Source organism: Fukomys damarensis, unplaced genomic scaffold, assembly GCF_012274545.1.
Source record: "Fukomys damarensis isolate Sample0158 unplaced genomic scaffold, DMR_v1.0_HiC HiC_scaffold_39, whole genome shotgun sequence".
NCBI classification, from domain to species: Eukaryota; Metazoa; Chordata; class Mammalia; order Rodentia; family Bathyergidae; genus Fukomys; species Fukomys damarensis.
The window spans coordinates 128,177,880-128,200,474 of record NW_022900951.1 but is presented as its reverse complement, the minus strand read 5'-3'; the positions used below and the strand labels follow the sequence as shown (position 1 = coordinate 128,200,474).

At 36.6% G+C, this 22,595-nt stretch overlaps 1 protein-coding gene and 1 pseudogene across 5 annotated transcripts in view; one reads left to right on the top strand and one right to left on the bottom strand.

Moving 5' to 3' along the window:
• Positions 1–14,369, bottom strand: part of LOC109118088 — a 17,904-nt pseudogene extending 3,535 nt beyond the window's left edge.
• Positions 1–22,595, top strand: part of F8 (coagulation factor VIII) — a 161,949-nt gene that overhangs the window by 68,204 nt on the left and 71,150 nt on the right. For all 5 annotated transcript variants that reach the window (XM_033760153.1, XM_010625186.2, XM_033760154.1 and 2 more), the window contains 3 exons: positions 14,508–14,722; positions 16,845–16,995; positions 18,733–18,942. In XM_033760153.1, coding sequence (XP_033616044.1) covers positions 14,508–14,722; positions 16,845–16,995; positions 18,733–18,942 — 576 coding nt within the window. The remainder of the gene's footprint in view (positions 1–14,507; positions 14,723–16,844; positions 16,996–18,732; positions 18,943–22,595) is intronic.

The following is a 22,595-nucleotide window of genomic DNA, read 5'->3' as shown; positions in this document are numbered from 1 at the left end:
GAACTCGGGTCCTTGCGCTTGCAAGGCGGGCCACCGAACTGCTGAGGTAAATCCCCGGCCCATCTTTTGTATATATTTAAGGAGGCTTTATAGGCTAATATATGTTCTATTTTGGAGAAAGTTTCATGTGCTGCTGAGAAGAATGTGCATTCTGTTGTAGTAGGGTAGAACATGCTATAGCTATCTATGAAGTCCATATTTTTGAAGGTGTAGTTTAGCTTTGCTATTTGTTAATTTTTTGTTTAGCTGATCTATGTATGGAAGTAGGGTAATTAGGTCACTTATGTGTGTTGGTGTTTTTTGATATTTCATGTCCAGTAGTGTTTGTTCAATGAAGTTAGATGTCCCAGTATTCAGCGTATATATATATTTACAATTGTTATCTCTTCCTGTTGAATTTTCCATTAACTAATATGTAGGGTCCTATTTTATCTTCTTGTTTTTTTTTTTTTTTTTTTTTTTTTGAACCAGAGATTGAACTTGGGACCTTGTGCTTGCAAGGCAGGTGGCGGAACCCCTGAGCTAAATCCCGGCCCATACTTCTCCTTTTTTGATTTGTTTTTGCTAGAAGTTTACTTTGAGAATAAAATTGTTACCCTTGCTTACTTTTGGGGTCCTGGTGCATTGTATTTTTCAATGCTTACTAGAGTCAAATGTAGAAGAGTGCAAGACGTCTGTCTGCAAAGGATCCAGTGCAGGGCTTGGAGCCCATGGCAGTGTCCCATGCAAGTCTGTATCAGGAGGCAAAGGATCCTATGGGAGATGAAAGGATCTGCACTGGAGAGGTCCAACGGCCAGTGATGGAATCTGCAGCAAGCGTCTGTGCCAGAAGGCTGAGGGATCTGCACTGGAAGCCAAGAGATGAAGATGAGGACTGAAGCTGCCCTGAAGAAAGAAAGCAGCCAAACCTTCTTTAAAGAAAAACTGCCAATACTCCCCTGAAGAAAAGCAGTTGCAATGAAACTTTGCCAAGAAAGATCAGCTGGAAGCCTTTCCTCCAGATCTCCTTTTATATCATTGTGACAGCCATACTGACTCAAATCAGCTGTTGCCTCTCAAGTTGACAATTTATTAACCGCCACACAGTGAAAATATTGTTTTCCATCCTTTGATTTTTAGTCTATGAACTTCTTTTTGGATTAGATGAATCTTTTGAATGCAACAGACTATTGAGTTTTGTTTTCTGATCCAGTTTAACAATCTATGTCTTTTAATTGGGGAGTTGAAGACATTTACATTGAGAGTTATTATTGAAAGCTATTGACTTATTCTTGTCATTGCATTCTTTTTCAGTTGTTTTTCCTTTCTTGCTTAACTACTCACCTAGATATATTCATTCCATATGACTTTTTGGCTTTGCTGGCTTTGTTATCTCTTTCTAGGATGTTCTTGTGTATTGTTTGGAGTCTTGATTTGGTGTTTATGAGTTTCCTAAGGTGTTCTTTTTATGGAATGTCCTCATTTCTCTATCCAGTTGAAAGATAGTTTTTTTTTCAGGGTCTATTAGTCTGTGTTGGAAGTTGTTTTGTTTTAGGGCTTGAAACACTTCATTCCATGTTCTCTTGACCTTTAAAATTTGTATTGAAAAGTCTGCTGTAATCTTAATGGGTTTAACTTTACAAGTGAGTTTTTGCTTTTCTCTGATAGTTTTTTTTGAGACAGGGTCTCACTTTGTAGTTGAGACTGACCTGGAACTCACTATGTAGCCCAGGCTGGTCTCGAACACACAGTGATCCTCCTGCCTCAGCCTCCCAAGTGCTGGGATGACAGGCATGCACCAGTACGTCCAGCTTTTTCTGATAGGTTTTAAGATTCTGTCCTTACCTTAGAGTCCTGAGATGTTGACTATGATGTGTCACAGGAAGCTTCTTTTTTCATCATAGTTATTTGGCATTCTGTAAGCCTTGGTTCCCTGTATGTAGAGATCTTTCCCCACAGTTGGAAAGTTTTCTACAAACAAATTTTTTATTCTATGTATGCTGTCCTCCAGCAAAAAGATTTAGCCCTTTTGTTAAAGGTAAGATAGCTGAGAGTTCCTGGAGTTGTTTCTGCATGTGCTCAGAGTTATTCCTCTTGTCTATTCCATTGATACAGAAGACTGTTTTTGTGCCATTACCATGCTGTTTTTACCACTGTAGCTTTGTAGTATAACTTGACATAGGAGATTTTGATGTCCTCTGCCTGGCCCTTGTTGCCCAGAATTGCTTTTGCTATTCTAGGTCTCTTCTGTTTCCACAGGAATTTTAGGGTTGCTTTCCCTAGTTCTGTGAGGAATGCCACTGTATAACAGTTTTGGAACCATGGCCATTTTCACTATATTGGTTCTGCCTATCCAGGAACAGGGAATATTTTTCCATTTTCTGATATCCTCTTCAATTTCATTTTTCAGGATACTATATTTTTCATTGTGGAGGACTTTCACATCCTTTGTTAGATTAATTCCTAAGTATTTAATTTTCCTTTATGCTACTGTGAAAGGCATTGTTTCCCTAATTTCCTTCTTGGTGAGTTTGTTATTGATGTGCAGGAATGCTGATCTTTCAGTATTGACTTTGTATTCTGCTATGCTACTGATTTTGGTTATTAATTCTAGGAGTGTTTGGTAGAATTTTTAGGTCTTCCATGTAGAGAATCATGTTATCAGCAAATAAAAATAATTTAACTTCTTTTCCTAGCTATATCCCTTTCTTTTCTTTCTCTTGTCTAATTGCTCTGGCTAATGTTTGAAGAACAGTATTGAACAGAAGTGGTAATAGCAGACATTCTTGTTTCATTCCTGAATTTAGAGGGAAAGCCTTTCAACTTCTCTGCAATTAGTATGACATTGGCTATTGGTTTGTCATAGATGGCTTTTATTAGTTCAGATAAAGATCTTCCATACTTATTTTCTTCAGGATATTTTTTTAAACATGAATGAATGTTGGATTCGTCAAATGCTTTTTCTAAATCTATTGAGATGATTATGTGATTTTATGCTTCCTTCTGTTTATGTAGTGTGTTATGTTCATTTATTTATTTAAGCTTTGTTTTTGATTTTTGTTTAGTTTTGTTTTGAGGCAGCATCTTGCTATGTAGTCTGGGCTTCCCTTGAACTCAGTATGTAGCCCAGGCTGGCCTCAAACTCATGGCATTCTTCCTGCCTCAGCCTCCCAAGTGCAGGGATTACAGGTGTGCACCATCTTGCCTGCTGTATTACATTTATTGATTTGTGTATGTTGAACCATTTCTACATCCATGTAATGAATCCTACTTGGTCATACTGTATGAACTTTTTGATGATTTGCTATTTCTTGTTTTCCAATATCTTGTTGAGGATTTTTGCGTGTATGTTCATTAAAGAGATTGTCCTGTCCTTTCCTGGTTTTGGACTCAGAATAGTGTTTGCTTCCAGGAATGAGTATTGCTTCCTTTTTCATTTCATTAAAAGGTTTGAGGAGTAGTGGCATTAGATCTTCTATAAAGTTCTTGTAGAACTTGGCGGTGAATCTATCAGGATCTGAAGTTTTCTTAATTGGTAGTATTTTTATTACTTCTTCAACCTTATTGAGTGATAGTGGATTACTCATAGCTTTTATATCTTCTTGGTTCAGCTTTAGTAGTTCAAATATATCTAGAAATTTATCCATTTTTTCTGAATTTTCCATTTTATTAGAGTACAGGTTCTCAACGTAGTTACCAAAGATCTTCTGGATTTTGGCAAAATCCATTGTGATTTTGTCTTTTTCATTTCTAATTGCATAAAATTGAGCCTTTTATTTTCTTATTTTGGTAAGATTGGCTAAGTGTTTATCTATTTTGTTTAATCTTTCAGAAAACCAATTCTCCAATTCACTGATGTTTTGTATTTATTTTTAATCTCAATTTCATTAATTTCTGTTCTGGTATTTCCTTCCTCATAGTTGGTTTGGGTTTGGATAGTTTTTGTTTTTTTAAGACCTTGAGGTGCATCATTAGGTTATTTATTTGAGCTCAGTTTCCTGATGTGGGAATTAAGTGCTATAAACCTCCTTCTTAGGACTGCTTTCATTGTGTCCTATGTGTTCTGGTATGTCATACTGGCATTATTGTTTGACTGCAAGAACTGGCTCACTTCTTTAATTGCATCTGTGACCCATTGATTATTCAAGAATATATTATTTAATTTCTAGGTCTTTGCATAATTTCTTTTGTGTTTTTGCCATTGATTTTTGGTTTCACTGGATTATGATCTGATAATCTGCATGGGATAATTTCAATTCTTTTGCATTTACTTAATCATGACTTATGGGCTATTGTGTGGCCTATTTTTGAGAGTTTCACATGCTGCTGAGAAGAATGTGTATTCTGTTGTTTTTGGATAGAACACTCTGTAGCCATCTGTTAAGTCCATTTGTTCTAGGGTTTGGCTCAACTCTGATATTTCTTTATATATTTTTTTTGGTCTAGTTTATCTGTCTATTTATGATAGTGGGGTATTAAGACCTCCTGTTACAATTGTATTGGTGTTTATCTCATTTTTCATGTACATTACTGTCTGTTTTATGAAGTTGGATGCACTGGTATTTGGTGCATATATGTTTGTAATTGTTATTGCTTCCTGTTAAATTGTTTCCATAGTGACCTTCTTTGTCTCTTCTGATCAGTCTCGACTTAAAATCCACTTTGAAATTAGGATAGCTATTCTCTCTTTTTTCTAGATTCCCACTGCATGGGATATTGTTTTTCCATCCTTTGATTTTTCTGTGAGTTTTTTTTGCATCAAATGTGTTTATTGTATACTGAATATTGTTGGGTATTTTTTTTCTCATTGAGTTTATTGGTACATTTTAGGTATACAGTACAGTTACATTCATCATTGGGATCTTGTACCTTTACATGACAGGTCTTGGTTCTCATTTTTTCCCCTTGTCCCTGACCTCCCTTCAACCCCTCCTCCCCTCCCCCTTTACTAACACTTTATTTCCATTTTTTTCATTTTCTCATATTTTTTTCTTGTTGGGTATTGTTTTCATCCATTCTGCCAATCTAAATCTTCATTGGTGAACTGAGACCATTTGTATTGAGAGTTATTCAAGACTCATTCCTATCACTGTATTATTTTCCAGTTGCAGTTTTCCTTATTTTATTTTTTCTTTTGCTTAGCTGCTCATCCCATCAGATGTATTCAGTCTTTTTTACTTGTTGGCCTTGCTGGCTTCATTTTCTCATTCTAGGATACCCTTGAGAAGTTTTGGCAATACTAGTTTGGTGGTCATGAATTTCTTGAGGTGCTCTTTGTCATGGAAATACTTCATTTCTTCATCAATTTTGAAGGAAAGTCTAAACAGGGTATACAAGTTGAGCTTGGAAATTATTATGTTTCAGAGCTTGAAACACTTCACTCTAAGCCCTCCTTGCCTTTAAGGTTTGTGAAGAGAAGTCATCTGTACTTCAAATTGGTTTACCTTCATATGTGATCCGTTGCCTTTCTCTAAGAGCTTTTAGGGGTTTCTACCGGTGGTGGACTTCTGGAATTTTTGGTATAGTGTGACATGAAGTGGTTCTCTTTTGGTTGTGACTATTTGAGATTCTGTATGGCCCACCTATCTACTTTATTTCTTTCCCTATGTTTGGGAAATTGTCTGCCATTATTTCTGTATACAGGTTTTTTATACCATTTGTGCTATCTTCTGATTTTTCACTTATCCCAGTTATTCGTAGATTAGTCTTCTTTACATCATTTAGCAGCTATTGTATCCATTTCTCATGTTCCTGTGGGAGGTTTTTAGGTGTGTTTGAGTAGTTCCTCTTTGAAGTTATCATTGTCTTCCAAGTCTGAAATTCTGTCTTCACACAAAGTATGGGTTCTGCTATTGATACTTTCAATATGATCTTTAATCTTTTGGATTTCTAATTGAAACCTCTTCATGGACCCTAGGTCTTTGGTAAACTGGTTATCCATGTTTTGTATCATTTCATTTAGCTCATCTATCTTTCTATTAGTGTCTTCTGAAAGCTCCTGCATCCTTTTGGATGTTATTTTCATTATCTAATTAACTATATCTTCTCTAATCCTTCTGAGTATCTCTCTCTCTCTCTCTTTTTTTTTTCTTTTTGGTACCAGTGATCAAACTCAGGTCCTTGAGCTTACAAGGCAGTTGCTGGAACCACTGAGCTAAATCCCCAGCCCTGCTGAGTATCTCTTTGAGCTGTTTTTTAATCTCCTCTGTTATCCTTTCCATTAGTTCAGGTGTGTGGCTTGTGCACTTCTGCTCCTTGTTGCCTCCTGGATTGGCTTCCAGGGAGTTGGGAGTTTGGGAAGGCATTTTGTTGCCTTGTCGTCTTATGTTTCTATTGGTTTGTTTGTTTTGCTGTATTTTGTGCTGAGGTTTGTGGCTGCTTATAGTCTAAAGACTATGTTGCTAGTATAGAGTCCTCTTTCGTTGCTTCTCAGTAAGTACTTTGGGCATGGCTAACTATAACCCTTTGCCACAGCCCCAAGATCTAATCACCGTGGCTAATTTGAGAGAGGAGGACTCAATGTACTTTGCCCATCAACCAAGTTCTTTGGGAATTTACTCTAGTATTATTAATGTCACAGAGGTAATCTGAATGTTGGCTTACATAGAAATAGTGACAATTACATGCTCTTGTTAATAGCAAGTGAATCATCTACAATAGTATCATCCAAGAAAAACTGGATATTAACATACCATAAGAACCAGTTATGAACCACCCTTAATCCTAGAGAAAAAAATCTGCAGTTATGGTGTAAATACTAAGACAACCCAGTTACTGACTTACAACTAATATGTACTAAATGCAACAGCTATAACTCTGCTCATGGTAAAAAAGAATCCAACAGTAATTCTACAGAGTTAGCCATCAAAAGATTAGCAAAGCTTTATGGTTATAATATTGAAGATGTAGGTTTGGGGCTGTGGGAAATGCAAGAAGAAAACTTTTTTTTTATCTTGGTACCAGGGATCGAACTTGGGACCTTGCACTTGTGAGGCAGGTGGCGGAACCACTGAGCTAATTCCCCGTCCCTGAAAACTTTTTATTTTATTAGTACATTTTAGGTATACAATTACAGTTACATTTATCATTGGAATTCTGTACCTTTACATGACATATCTTGGTTCTTATGTTTTCCCCATTCCTCTGGCCTCCTTTCACCCCCTCCACCATTCCCTATTTATAAAGACTTTGTTTCCATTTTTTCCTTTTCTCTTATTTTTTCTTTTCCCTTCTTACCTTTCCCCTACCCCTCCCACTTCCCTTACAACTTTAGACCTTTTCTTTCTATTACACAATATCAATTACACACTTTGATTCCCATTTACACTTTTATTCTATCATACCAGAAAAACTATATGGTATTTACACATGTGTGCCCTATTAATTGCACTTAAGAGTGTGGCCTCAGTGTGCATCCACTTAGCTATAAATGTTTCTAGTTTCTCATTCTTTATGGCTGAGTAGTACTCCATTTTATAGAAAAACCACATGTTCTTTATCCAGTCTCCAGTATCCAGACAATTGGGCTGTTTCCAAGTTTTAGCTATTACAAACTGTGTGGCTATAAACATTGGCATGCATATATCACTGTGGTATGATTCTTTCAAATCTTTTGGAAAGATACCCAGCAGAGGTATAGCTGGGTCAAATGGGACCTCTAATCATAGTTGTTTGATGTATCTCCATATTGATTTCCACACTGGTTGTACCAGTCTGCACTCCCACCAACAATGAAGAAGGGTACCTTTCTCCCCACAGCCCTGCCAGCATTTGTTATTGGTTGATTTCTTGATAGCAACCATTTTTTGTGGGGTGAGGTGGAGTCTCAGTGTTGTTTTCATCTGCATCTCTTGAATGACCAGTGATGTGGAACATTTTTTCATATGTTTATTTACTGCTTTTACTTCTTTATCTGAGAAATGTCTGTTCATTTCAGAGGCCCATTTTTGGATTGGGTCTTTAAATTTGGGAGGTCTGATTTCTTTGAGTTTTTTATATATTCTAGATAGTAGACCTTTATCTGAGGAACAGCTGGTGAAATAATTTTCCCACATTGTAGGTTGTCTCTTAGCTCTCTTGGTGATTTCTCTTGCAGTGAAGAAGCTTTTTAGAAAGATGAGATCCCAGGTGTTGATTCATTGTGCTAGTTCACGTGCTACTGAGGGTTTGTTTATAAAGTCTTTTCCTATGCCAGTGTCTTCAAGGGTTTTACCTATCTTATCTTCCTACAACTTTAGTGTTTCTATTTTAATATTTAGCTCTTTTATCCAGTTGGATTTTAGTTTAGTGCTTGGTGAAAGATAGGGGTCTAGTTGTAATCTTTGGCAAGTTGAAATCGAGTTTTTCCAACAGAATTTATTGAAGAGGCTATCTTTCATCCAGTGAGGATGGTTGGCTCCTTTGTCAAAGATGAGGTAGCTGAGTATGTCTGGAGTTGTTCCTGCATCTTCCAATCTTGCAATTGTATTAATGCTTATTTGGTATTTCATGTCCCTTAATATTTGTTTGGTATAGTTGGAGGCATTAGTATTTGGTTCATATATATTTATGATTGTCATCTCTTCCTCTTGGATTTTTCCCTTTATAAGGATGTAGTGACTTTCTTTGTCTTTCTTAGTTTTTGGTTTGAAATTTACTTTGGTCTACGGCCATACCACCCTGAACGTACCCGATCTCATCTGAAATTTCCTTTGTCTGCAAATAAAATAGCTACCCCTGCTTTTTTCCATGTTCCTGTCACATGGAGAACTGTTTTCCATCCTTTTACTTTCAGTCTATGAGTTTCTTTTTGAACTAGGTGCGTTTCTTATGTAGAAAATATTGTTGGATTTTGCTTCTTGATCCATTCTGCCATTCTATTTGTTTTGGTTAGTGAATTGAGGCCATTAACATTGATGGTTATAACTGATATGTATTGACATATCATCATCTTGTTATTTTCCTGTTGGTGGCTCTTTTTAATTTCCCCTCCTCTCTCTTTAATTTCTTGCCTTGCCTGCTGAATTTGCTCTGTTGGGCCTTATGGAATTGTGATCTTCATTGTGTTTTTCTAGGATATTATTTACAATTGTTTGGAGTGCTGGTTTGGTGTTCATGAAGTTTCTCAGGTGTTCCCTGTCATGGAAGTATCTTATTTCCCCATCAATTTTGAAAGATAGTTTTTCAGGACACATCAGTCTAGGTTGGAGGTTGTTTTCTTTTTTTTTTTTTTACCCCTCCCCTGCTGGAGGTTGTTTTCTTTTAGGGCTTGAAATATCTCACTCCAGGCTCTCCTTGACTTGAGTGTTTGTGTTGAAAAGTCTGCTGTGATTCTGATGGGCTTTCCTTTGCATGTGATTTGTTTCTTTTCTATAACTGCTTGTAGTATTATGTTCTTCTGTTGCATTTCTGGGATCTGATTATTATATGTCTATGTGTAAATATGTCTTGATTATTATATGTCTATGTGTAGATTTTTTTTATCATGTCTAGTTGGAGTCCTATATGCCTAACTTATCTGTATGTCAAATTTATTTGCTCTTTGGGAAGTTTTCTGTCATTTATTCTGTGAGCAGTTCCTTTTTATGTCTTTTGTACTTTTTCCTGCTGTCTCATGGATGCCTATCAGTCTTATTCTTCTTCGTGTCATCTAGGAGCTATTGGTTTGACTTCTTATATTACCTTACTATTTTTTTTAATTGAGTTTATTGGTACAATCTAGGTATACAATACAGTTACATTCATCATTGGGATTCTGTACCTTTACATGACAGGTCTTGTTCTCATTTTTTCCCCTTGTCCCTGCCCTCCCTTCACCCTCCCTCCCCTCCCCATTTACAAACACTTTGTTTCCATTTTTTCAGTTTCTCATATTTTTTTCCTCTCCCTTATTACCTTTCCCCCACCCTTCCCACTTTCCCTATACCTTTAGCTCTTTACTTCCTATTTCACATTATTAATTATCGTGTTAGGATCCTGTGTACTATTATAGTTTTTCACACCAAAGAAACTATTCGGTATTTCAGTTAAAGAAATCTCCGTATGAACATTAAAAATAGGGAATCCTAAAATAAAACTAAAAAGGAAAGTAAAAGAGAAAAGGCAATGATGTAACATTAAAATAATCCTAAATTCTGGAGATGAAAATGGTCCCTGAACATATTTAAATTGCTTCTCACTCTTATAGTCTTATCTTATTCTTTTTTTCATTATTTAGAGAATACTTTATTAGTTTCTGTAATCAAACCCACATAGATATGACCTTACATATTTAGTACGATGTGTTACCCCTGTACACATGGAAAAAAATAAAAAATAAAAATAAAAATAAATTAACATTTCTAGACCAATATGGTTGTCCATTTTGCTATATATACTTTTAATAGAGTTTTTAATCTCCTGGATATGAGTTTGAATCTGTTTCTTGGATTCCATTTCTTTCTTAAGTTTAGCGCTCATGGTTTCCATTTCTTTCCTATGCTGGGCATTCATGGCTTCTATCTTGGTCCTGAACTCATCTATTTTTGTTTTAATCTGTTTCTGTTCTAGAGTCTCTAATTGGTCTTTCATTCTGCTCACCATCTCTGTAGTTATCTGGGAAATTATTTCTGTTTTGAATTTCTCTAGAGCCTCACTCATCTTTTTTGTTACTTCATGTGCTATCAGTTCAGGGTGTCCAGGTGGTTGACTGTCAAGACTTTTCCACCTCATTTCCCCCAGAGTTTACCTTTGGTGAAGTGGAAGCCTGTGTCTGGGTCTTGTTTAAATGTCTTATCATTTTTATTTTTGTTGTTGTTACTGTCCTTGGTTTAAATCCTGGGTTGATACTTCAATCTTCTAGATGTAGCTAGCTGTGTGTAAATGTGGTTTTGAGTCTCTAATGACCCTGAGGCAATGTCATTTTCATTATACCAGGAAGGACAACTGATTAGATCAATCACAACATCTTAGCCCAAGTGATATAATCAGCAACACGATAGCATCAAGCACAGCTTAGAAAAATGACAGTTTGTGGTAGTTATTAATCTATCATCTTTAATCATGTGAATTAAATCAAAATCGAGTCTGGAGCTTAGGGCAATGTCCTTTATGACCCCCTGTGTCGCTGGGTGTGACTCCCACACAGCCAGAAGACCAGAGGTGCACGGGGGTGAGGGGGTGCTGGGGGGGCTGCAGGGACCCACGCAGCTCCACCTCTCACTGGTCTGCTGCGGAAGCCCGAGGGGGTGGGCCTGGGGTAGCAGGCCAGCTCCGCAGGTTCCTCCTCTCACTGGTCCACTGCTGAGCAAGAAGAAAACTTTTAAACCTTAAACTCTGTGATATGAGAATGAGGAGAGAGAAGTGGCACAAAGGATCTTATTGGGGAGTAGAAGCATGTTGATAAAATTAGGTAAAGGTAAGAGAAAAATAGGCAATTAATACACAATAAAAGAAAAAAGAGAGAAAATGAAAGAAATCATATAGAGAGTAAAAATAAGAGAGAAATAATTAGAAGGAGAATAATTAAAAGGGAGAAGAGGAAAATATAAAGAAAAAAAAAAGAGAATCAAGGAAGAAAGACAAAGGAAAATTCCCCAAGCCACAATAAACTGGTGAAGAAGAGAGGAGAAAAGAATAGAAGAGAGAAAAAAAATGAAACAAACAAAGCTAAAACCATCACACACACACACACACACACACACACACACACACACACATACACACACAGAAAAAAATAACTGCCAACAATAAGAATGAAAACAACAGAAAAAGAAATTTTGATTTTGGACATGTGATTTTCTTCCAGAATCTACAGTTTGGGGGGCAATGTCCAAGTCAAGATGTGTCCAGCTCACATTGGTAGATAAAGATGGCAGTCAGACTCTAAATCCCTGCTTGATGCAGGCACCAGCAGGTAGCAGAATTAGGACAAGACTTCCAATCTGTGCCTTTCAAATTCAGAGCAATTCAGGCTGATCCTGGCCTCTGACTATGGAGGTGTGACCTGTGTGTCCTTTACCTTCAACCCTACAGTGGGTCTCTTGCCATCCTGGCCATGGCTCCCTGACCATAGCTGTCTCCAGTGACAGTCTCTCCCCCAAGCACTTTGGGAATGTATCACTCTAAGCCTTTAATTGAAGTCATCCTGTGGCTGCTCTGAGTCCCTGGAATGGCATCTGACCAAGCACTCCCTCCAGCCAGTAAGGCTAGTGTATAGACTGGTGTCTCTCACCACCTTTTGCAGGCCACAGCATCCACCAATCTATTCTACTACCTTGTTCCTCTCTGAACATCTCTGGAGTGTAGATTCAGTCTTCCTTTCTCATGAACCATGAACTGGGAGCCAAGGAGAAAGTACACATTGTCCCTTACCTTCTCCTCATTGTGTTCTGTCTCTTAAGTTTGTCTATCAGATCCCCTCAGATCCTTCCTGGTTTGCAGGGACCTACTACCCTCTTTTTTTCTTCCCCAAGTTGTTCTTTTGCAGTGTCTGGATTCTTAATCTTGGAGAGCATGAGTTGCTGTTGATTACCACTCCATTGTCACCTCTTGTAACGTTTTCATTGGTTCTTCCACAGTCCTATTGTTCAGTTTAATTTCACTATATTTTCTGTTATGTCATCTTTGATATCACCAAGTTTCTTTGCTTCCTATTTAGTCACTTTGTGCAATTCAGCTATCTGATGTCTGATTTTTCCTTGGATGTGCTTTTGGAGAATTTGGAGTTTGTTTTGTTTTTTCAAGTGTATGTGTGTGTGTGTGTGTGTGTGTGTGTGTGTGTGTGTTTTGAGTGCTGATGTCACACAGAGTGAAGAGAATTTGTTGTTTGTAGGAGGATCTCTTTAGTTAGCTTCTGTTTTCCAGTGATGCATTCTTGGCTTTGTCAAGAGATAGGTATTGTTTACCATGTCAACTTATTCAATTTAATTGGGCTGGACTCTGTTGTGTTTTAAGGAGATTTCTACTAGTTATAACAGTGTCAACAGATCCAACAATACATCAATCATAAGCATTAAAACTTGTTTTGATAGTTACGCCCTTTTATCAGTATCCCTTACAGGTTGTATTACACTGCTATTTGAAGTTCATCTGGGATGCAAAAGGTGGGAGGAATGAAAGGGGAAGGGGACAAAAAGGGGTTTGTCGGTGTGAAGAGAGGGAGGTAAGAGAAATGACAGTACGTGAAAAATAGACAGGAGGTTAAATGCTTAGAATTATTTTTGTAGCTGGGGTAAAGGGCTAGTGTAGAGGGGATTTGAGAGAGTATTTGTGGAGCAGGAGGAGATACACAGCTGGATGGAAGTATATTTAGAGATCGAGGAAGGCTGTGAGATTGTTGGTACCTGTTAATATATTGGTACCTCAGTTTTATAGGTCTTACTTGCCTGTACATACAGATGAAGTCATAGCATTAGTAACAACCTAAATTCTGCTGTTCCTTGAACTGGGTGTTGCCACAGGACCTCAACCCCCAGTCTAAATTTACACCAGATCAAGAAATCCTTAGGTAGGGTCTCACATAACTTATTAAAGGGTCCCCTGACGATATTTTAATATTGTATAGCCTAATGGATTGGCACCTCTCCACTCCAGGTGATTGTTCTAGCACAAAAGTCATACTTTTTTCTCCACATATAGGTTTTCTGCATTTTGCACTTTTAATATCTAGTAATCTCTGTACTTTTAGTTTCTGAACAATTCACAGCTTCAGTTTTTATTTAATATATTGTTTGTTGCTTAAAGAATCATGACATTTCCTCATGGATTACACTTTTAACAATAAAAATATTCTTGGTTTTTTTTTATGCTCCTTAACTTGAACTCTTTCTCTAATTTTAGTATTGCCACACATTCTTAGCTAGTTTCATGATAGTTTTCCTTCTTTGTATGTATATTTTAGGTATGCATTAAAATATTTTAAATGTTATAAATTTATTTTTGGTAGGAAGTAGACCTGCGCTTCTCAATTCAGGCTAACATGAAAATAGAATTTTCTTAGATCCATTTTTATTGCTCAATGGAGTGAATCTTGAACTTATGATGTGATATTTTAGTTTCCATTTACTGAGAAACTTCATATGTACTCATAGGTTTTTTTGTTTGTTTTGTTTTCGTTTTTTTTTTAGACAGGATCTCACTATGTAGTTGAGACTGACCTGGAACTCACAATGTAGCCCAGGCTGGTCTCGAACTCACAGCAATCCTCCTGAACATAGGTTTATAGAAGCTTTGCAAAGACAACATGATTATTGTTTAAGAAAAGCTTTAAAGAAGTCGAATTTGACAATTTATTTGACCAAGGAATGATCCATGAATTGAGCAGCATTTGCTTTATATTGTCGTTTTGGCAGCTTTTCACCTCTGAAGGGCTGGAGGTACAGTTGCTGTGGTATGCTGAGATCCGGATATTTGTTACAAGAGTACACTTCCATGTTAGGTTACAATCATAATTTATTATGTAAAAAGATACCTTAAAACCAAATTTAAAATATGTATGAAACCGACTAAGCTAAATTTAGTATGACTTTATATACTCTAATTGAGCTGTTTCTGGGTTTGGCTGTGGGTAGGTATAAAACATTTGAAGGATTTGCCAATTCTGCCAGGCGAAATATTCAAGTATAAATGGACAGTGACTGTAGCAGATGGGCCAACGAAATCAGATCCTCGGTGCTTAACCAGATATTACTCCAGTTTCCTTAATCTGGAGAGAGATCTAGCTTCAGGACTCATTGGGCCTCTCCTCATCTGTTACAAAGAATCTGTAGATCAAAGAGGAAATCAGGTGAGTTTATCCTTTCCTAAGGTGCTCAGTTTTAAATTAAAAGTGGAATGAGATACATATGAACTTCCAAACATTTCCTATACCCTCTTAGTGTATGCTCCCTAATGGCCTCCAGAAAATATAGCAGTCTGCAATATAGTGTGCAATAAAAAAAAAGAAATTGCGTTTCATTTAGTTTTTGCTAAATTTGAATTTGATGTAATTAACTTGCCTGCTGGCTGGATGGAAGAGCCAGGACCCTAGATTCTTTCTATACTAATCGTTTTCATTCTGAGACTTAGCTGTCTGGATGCCCTTGCCCATTTTACATGCCAATTAACATATATTTTTGGATGACCTACAAATTTACATCTAAAGCCTACACTTCTCTGAACATTCTCAATATGGGTGATTTAAAAGCACCTTAAAATTAATGCCCACAGCATGTTGCATAGTGAATGGCATTCAGTAAAAGTCCAATAAATATTTGTTGAGTCAAGTACAGAAAATATTTCAGAAGATGGTTTAAATTTTGACCACTTCTACTGCTTTAAAAATAAAGCTAAATTAATTAATTAAAATTTAAATATCAGTAGCTTTGTGGAAGGGCAGTTACCAGATGATTGGAGTTTAGGATCGGTGCTAATTTTGTTTGACATAAATAACTTGAATTTTTCAATGTGGGAAAAATTTTTCACCAGCTGTTCCTCAAAGTTCTACTATCTAGAATATATAAGGAACTAAAAAAAATCAGACCTCCCAAATTTGAAGACCCAATCCAAAAATGGGCCTCTGAAATGAACAGACATTTCTCAGACAAAGAAGCAAAAGCAGTAAGTTAACATATGAAAAAATGTTCAACATCACTGGTCATTTGAGAGCTGCAAATTAAAGCAACGCTGAGATTCCACCTCACCCCAGAAAGGATGGCTGTTATCATGAAATCAACTAATAACAAATTCAGGCGGGGCTGTGTGGAGAAAGGAACCCTTCTCCATTGTTGGTGGGAGTGCAGACTGGTGCAACCACTATGGAAATCAGTGTGGAGATACCTCAAAGAACTAGGATTAGAGTTCCCACTTGACCCAGCTATTTCCGTGCTGGTTATCTTCCCAAAATAATTGAAAGAATCCTACCATAGTGATATATGTGTACCCATGTTCCTAGCAGCACAATTCTTGATAGCTAAAACTTGGAAGCAGCCTAATTGCCCATAAATGGAAGACTGGATAAAGAAAATGTGGTTTTAAAAAAAAACTCAGCCATAAAGAACGAGAAATTAGACATTTATAGCTAAATGGATGTACATTGAGGCCATACTCTTAAGTGAAATAAATAGGACAGATGTGTAAATACCGAATAGTTCCTCTAGTGTGAGAAACTGAAAGTGCAAATATGGACTAAAAGGTATAATAGATAATGTGAAATAGGAAGAAAAGGTGCAAAGGGGAAGGGAAAGCGGGAGGGGTAGTGGAAAAGAAAGAAAGGAATGGAATTAATCTGAGAAAAAGAAAAAATAGAAACAAAATCTTTGTAGATAGAGAGGGGTGGAGGGGTTAAAGGGAGGTCAGGGGAGTGGGGAAAATATGAACAAAGATGGATTATGTAAAAATGAAAATTCCAATGATGAATGTTATATTGTATAACTTAAATGTACCGCTAAAATTAATTTTTAAAATTCTCTAATCCACATGTGGAGAGAATGAGGCTTAGACTACCAAAAAGTCAACCAACAAGTGGTCTCAGACTCAGAAGAAACTGAATTTAGTGCTTCCAGTCACCCTCTTGATTTGAGGACACCATCTTAGCTCTAAACATATACTTACTGCTTATAACACCCACCTCCATTCCCAGGCTCTGGTTCATGCCATAGCAGTGACCCTAAGAGGAAATGGAACCAAACATTGCTAGTTTCTATCTGATGGTATCAGTAGCTTTTTTTTTTTTCAATATAAGGGGTTGAATCTAGGGCCTTCATTCTGAGCTACATCCCCAGTCCTTTATTTTGAGACAGTGTCTCCCTGTGTTGCCCAGGCTGGCTGCAAGCTTGTGATTCTCCTGCCTCAACCTCCTATAGTGCTGTTACAGGTGTGTACTGCCGTGCCTGGCTAGTAGCATTTCTTTCACTACATATAATTAACAGATTATGTCAGACAAGAGAAATGTCGTCCTGTTTTCTGTATTTGATGAGAACCGAAGCTGGTACCTCACAGAAAATATGCAGCGCTTCCTCCCAAATGTAGCTGGAGTGCAGGCCCAGGATCCAGAGTTCCAAGCCTCCAACATAATGTACAGTGAGTAAAGCATCACTTCAGTCCAGTGGGTATTGGGTAAAGGGAAAATGATGCCACCAAACTTATGTCCAGACAATGGATTAATTTAAATGCCATGCAAGAGTCATGTTTCTTTAACAATTATTATCTATAAGTACCTAAATAAATGTGGTCATATAATGAATATTTTAACAATCCAGTCACCATTTTTTATTCCAATGTTTACTTGGATGCCCCTCTTGTTTTTATTCTATCTTCTTCATTACACCTTTTCACCAACCATACCATGTTTAGGAAGCTCATTTTAAAACATATAATACATATATTCTGTTGGTTATTTAGGGTTTCCATAACAAAGTATTGCAGAGATTTTATTGCTTCTCAGTTCTGGAAGTTAAATGTCTCAGATGAAGTTTTCAGCAGAGTTGGTTTCTTCTTTGGCCTTTCTCTTTAGCATATAGATGCCATTTTCTCCCTGTAAACTCATATGGTCAACCCTCTGTATTTGTCTGTATTCCAATCTCTTCTTATTAGGTGACTATGGTCCACCCTAATGACTTTCTTTAAACTAATTGTCTATTTAATAACCCACCTACACAAACAGTCACATTCTGAAGTCCTGGGGGTTAGGACATCCACATGTGAATTGGAAGTGGGCACAATCCAGCATATCACCTACATATGTGTATTCTGTATATATACACATAAATCGGAATGGTCAAAAGTATAATAGAAAATTTCAATTTCACTACCCTACAGAGAGAAGCAAAATAAAATACCAAAGAGAGCTCTTTATACCTATTCACTGGCAAATTTTTAACATTATTAGTGGGTTTCTAGGTAAAAGGGTACAATGTTAATGAATAACTAGTGTAAACTTTTTCTAAGCACATTGGAGTTCATCCATTAAAATTAAAATAAATTGGGCCAGGGATTTAGCTCAGTGATTGAGCTTCCTCTCAAGTGCAAGGTCCCAAGTTTGATACCCACTACCAATAAATAAATAAATAAATGCCTTTTGAAGTTCTGATTATTGTTAAAATAGAGTAAGCACATGTTACCCTGTTCGTTTCACCAAATGAAACTAAAACTTCTGACCAAGAGAATGGAGACAATGTTGGAAAAATTATACTGAGGGTTATACTTACCTGCCCATATTGGCTTCTGTCATAATTCTGTGCTCCTTGTCTTTGAGTTTTAGCTCCAAGTTGTGCCTCATATTTAGCTTGAATTTCTAGTAGTAATCAAAGGACACAATTAAAAAGACTAGGCTAAGGACAAAGATATTGGTCAGTAATAACATGCATAACACCCTGGGTTCAATTCTCAGCAATACAGAGGGGAAAAAGACTGACCATACTAAGTGTTAGTAAACGTGGAAGAAGAAGATGGAAACGTGATCACCTGGGCTAAGGTTTTCTTTTCTGTAACTTACAGTTTTTCCCTTGTAATTAATAAATACTTTGTAGGGAAATACTTTGAAACCATACAAATAACTTGCCGCTCATCAAATTGTCCTCCATCTAATGTAGCATTCAGATCCACCTTTACCGTGATACTCCATGACTTTCTCCTTACTTTGCGACCAAGGCCCTCCTGACCAAGTATCAATAGTCTACTTTTTGGAGAGGTTTAATTCTATCTTCCTTTAAGAGGTAATGAGCATAACATACAACAATTTCTAATTATGTCACAACAAGCATAATTTGAAATAATTTCAGAAAGCTGTTGAACTTCTTATTATCCATTGCTTTGCAGGCATCAATGGTTACATTTTTGGTAGCTTGCAGTTGTCTGTTTGTTTGCATGAGGTGGCATACTGGCACATTCTAAGTGTTGGAGCCCAGACTGACTTCTTATCTGTCTTCTTCTCTGGATATACCTTCAAGCACAAAATGGTCTATGAAGACACACTCACCCTATTCCCATTCTCAGGGGAAACTGTCTTCATGTCGATGGAAAACCCAGGTTAGTTATTTATATAATCTTTTCACTGACAGCTGTGCTTGCCTCATTAGCCACTTATATGCTCACATCTAGTCAGATAGTAAATAATTCAAATGGTTTTGATATGTGATTTTGATAGTTGCAAGGCATTTTAATGAAGGAACCAACTCAAATATTTAACATAAAAGTCTTTGCTCTAAAAAGGTGTCTTAGCTATGGACAAACTTTTTAAGTGCGTTTGCTAAACTGCACCAGAAAACATATTTATACATGTAATGAACATTTGGGAACCAAATATATTTCTGTGTACCTTGTGAATTATTTGTGTTGCTAGATAAATACCACCTGGAAGCCTTTGGAAAGCACATAGTAACCTTCCTTTGCACATAAACCCCCAAACCACTCAGGGCTTTCAGAACAAATGTGATACTCAGCTCCTCATTCTCCTTCTCCTCCAATAATTGCTGCAAGGCTTTTTGAGATCACTATGCTTAGCTCCAGCACATACTGTGCTATACTTATACTGCATAGGAATAAATGTTAGGCTATTCCACATTTCCTGTTCCCTCCTACTACCATCATCTTCAGAAGGAAGCACATAAAACCACCTGTAGATTAGAGTAATTCTCCTTTTCTGAAGGTAAGTCCTCATGGGAAATTTCTAGAGAATAAAAACTAATTTCATAATACTTAAGCATATGCTTACCTTCATACCAGGAAACTTATCTTACTTCAAGTGATGTGTTTTTGTGGGCTGTGAAGAAAGTAGAACCTGGCAGAACCCCAATAAAACCTTTGAAAATATCTTGCTTGTTTGTATTTGTGCTTATACATGCATTACCTGCCCCAACTAAGTTGTAAGCTCTCTGAAGGAAGTGTCTATTTTGTTCAGCATTATGGCCCAATGTCTACAGTACTTAGTATATAGTAGATTCTTAATAAATATTTTGAATGAATGGACTATGTGCAAAAATATGCACAAAGGCATATGTGGCAGCATTATTTATAAAAGTGCTAGTAAACCTTAATAAATACATGTCCAACAGTAGGGGATCTACTTAGATGTGGCTCATCTATATTATGGGCTCCTATGCAGCCATTGAAAATATTGGAGTGGAAGAATATCTAATGACTTTGGAAATACTTACAATTGGGTGTAATATAACATAACATAACATAATAGTTGTAAATGTCTAAACAAAAGAAAGTGCGTGTGTGTGTGTAGGCAGAGAAAAATATTAAAGATATGGATATTTTTAGAAACTTTGAAGATCCTTAAATCCTAAAGACAAATTAAAACTCTGTTTTATATGCCTTTATTGAAAACTTTTAATATAGTGTCATTGATTGCCAAACTCAAGCTAGATGAAGCTCCTTGAGAATATTTCATGTGTTCATTGTGGTTAAGTCTGGTCATTTTTATTTGTTTATTTCATTGAACTAAAATTCACATAACAGAAAACTTAACTGTTGTTATTATTTGAAAGTACACAATTAAATAACGTCCCAGTCTTTCACTATTATGTAACTATCACTAGCTTTTTTCTTTTTTCTTTTTTTTTTTTTTGCTTTACTGTTTTATCTTTATTCTAGATGAGACCCAAAATCAGTTCTGTACTGTATTTAATATGCTGGACTTCCTCATGAGCTGTCTAGCTTTTTTTCTTTTATTGAGTTCATTGGTACATTTTAGGTATACAGTACAGTTACATTCATTATTGGGATCTTGTACCTCTACATGACAGGTCTTGGTTCTCATTTTTTCCCCTTACCCCTGCCCTCCCTTCACCCCCTCCTCCCCTCCCCATTACAAACACTTTATTTCCATTTTTTCACTTTCACATATTTTTGCTTTTCCCTTATTAGCTTTCCCCTACCCTTTCCACTTTCCCCACACCTTTATCCTTTTTTTTTCCTATTTCACATTGTCAATTATCTCATTAGCATCTTATGTACTATTATAGTTTTTCACACCAGAGAAACTATTCGGTATTTACATATGTATGACTTATTTATTTCACTTAGGAGTATATCCTCAAAATGTATCCATTTTCCTATGAATGAATCTAATTTCTCATTCTTTATGGCTAAGTAGTATTCCATTTTATAGAAAAAACACATCATCTTTATCCAGTACTATCGCCAGTTTTTAACCCCAGAGTATTTCATCATCCATAAGACAAACCCTATCCCCTGAAAAGGGCCCTTCCCATTCTCTCCTCCCATAATCCCTGGCAACCACTGATCTAATTTCTGTCTCCGTGAATTTATAAGTTCTAGATATTGTAAATTGAGTCATACAGTATTAGTTCTTTTATGCCTGGCTTATGGCACTTGGCATAATGTTTTCAAATCTCATTCATGAGCTTTTTTCATAATTTTGGTTTTTAGCAGTTTGAATACGATATGTCTAAGCTAGAGTACTCTGTGTGTGTGTGTGTGTGTGTGTGTGTGCACTCGCACGCACATAGGCACTTTGATGTTCTGTAGTCTTCTACAATGTGTGATTTAGTGTCTCATTAATTTGGGGAGCTATTTGTCAGCTTCCCCTCTTCAAATATTTTCTGATTCCTTCTCTCTCTTTTTTTCTAGATTACAAGTGCATCTATGATAAGCTGTTTGATACTGCCACACTTATATTGCCACGCAGCTCTTGGTTATGCTCTTTGTTTTCCCACTGTTTTTTCTTGTGTTGTTCAGTTTGGTTAACTTCTATTGACTTAATTTCACTTTAATAATTCTTTCCTGGGCTGTGCTGAATCAACCCATGAACTCAGAGATGAAGTACAGTTCATATGCAGATTACTTGTGCATTTTTGTGGTGCTGAAAATGGAATCCAGGGCCTTGCAATGCTAGGCAAAGCTCTACCACTGAGCTACAATTCCAGGCCTTTTTATTTCAAGGCAGGGTCTCAATAAATAAGTTGCCCAAGCTGGCCTCAATTTGTGATCCTTCTGCTTCGGCCTCCAGAGTAGCTAGAATTACAGACATGTACCACTACACTTGGCCTTACTTGTACTTTTGATACACTGTCTAAGAAGGCTTTTAGCCTAAGGTCAAAAATGTTACTTCCATATCTTTCCAAGAGTTTCATAGTCTTAGCCATTATACTTATGTCTATAATCCAGGATAAGTTAATTTTTTTGTATGGTGTGAAGAAAGAGTAGACTTTTCTTTGCATGTAGATATCCAGTTGTCCTACTACCATTTCTTAAAAAGATGGTTCTTTCCCTATTAAATTGTGACATACTAGTTGATAATCAATTATCTACAAATTTGAGCATTTATTTCTGGATTCTTGATTCTGTTCCATTGGTGTATATATTCTCTAAATTTTTCTAATTCTATTTCATTCTTGTTTTTTTAAAGATATGCTCATTTCATTAGTTTGATTAAAATTATGGCGATGTATTTGATTACAAGCTTCATCTGCTTCCTGGTAACATTTTTCTGATTGGTGCTTTTCTTTTTGTTTTTGTTGTTCCATTCTCTCTTTTCTCTTGTGGCATCTTATTCCTTTTTGTGACTATCTTTCTAAATATGCTTTTTGCAGAACACTTATGTGAATATGGAAGTGAAGCACTAGGAATGAGTTTCAGGCTAGCACAAATTCTCTTTATGAAGGAAGATTGAGTGTGTATGTGAGGTTTTTTTGGTTTTTTTTTTTTTTTTG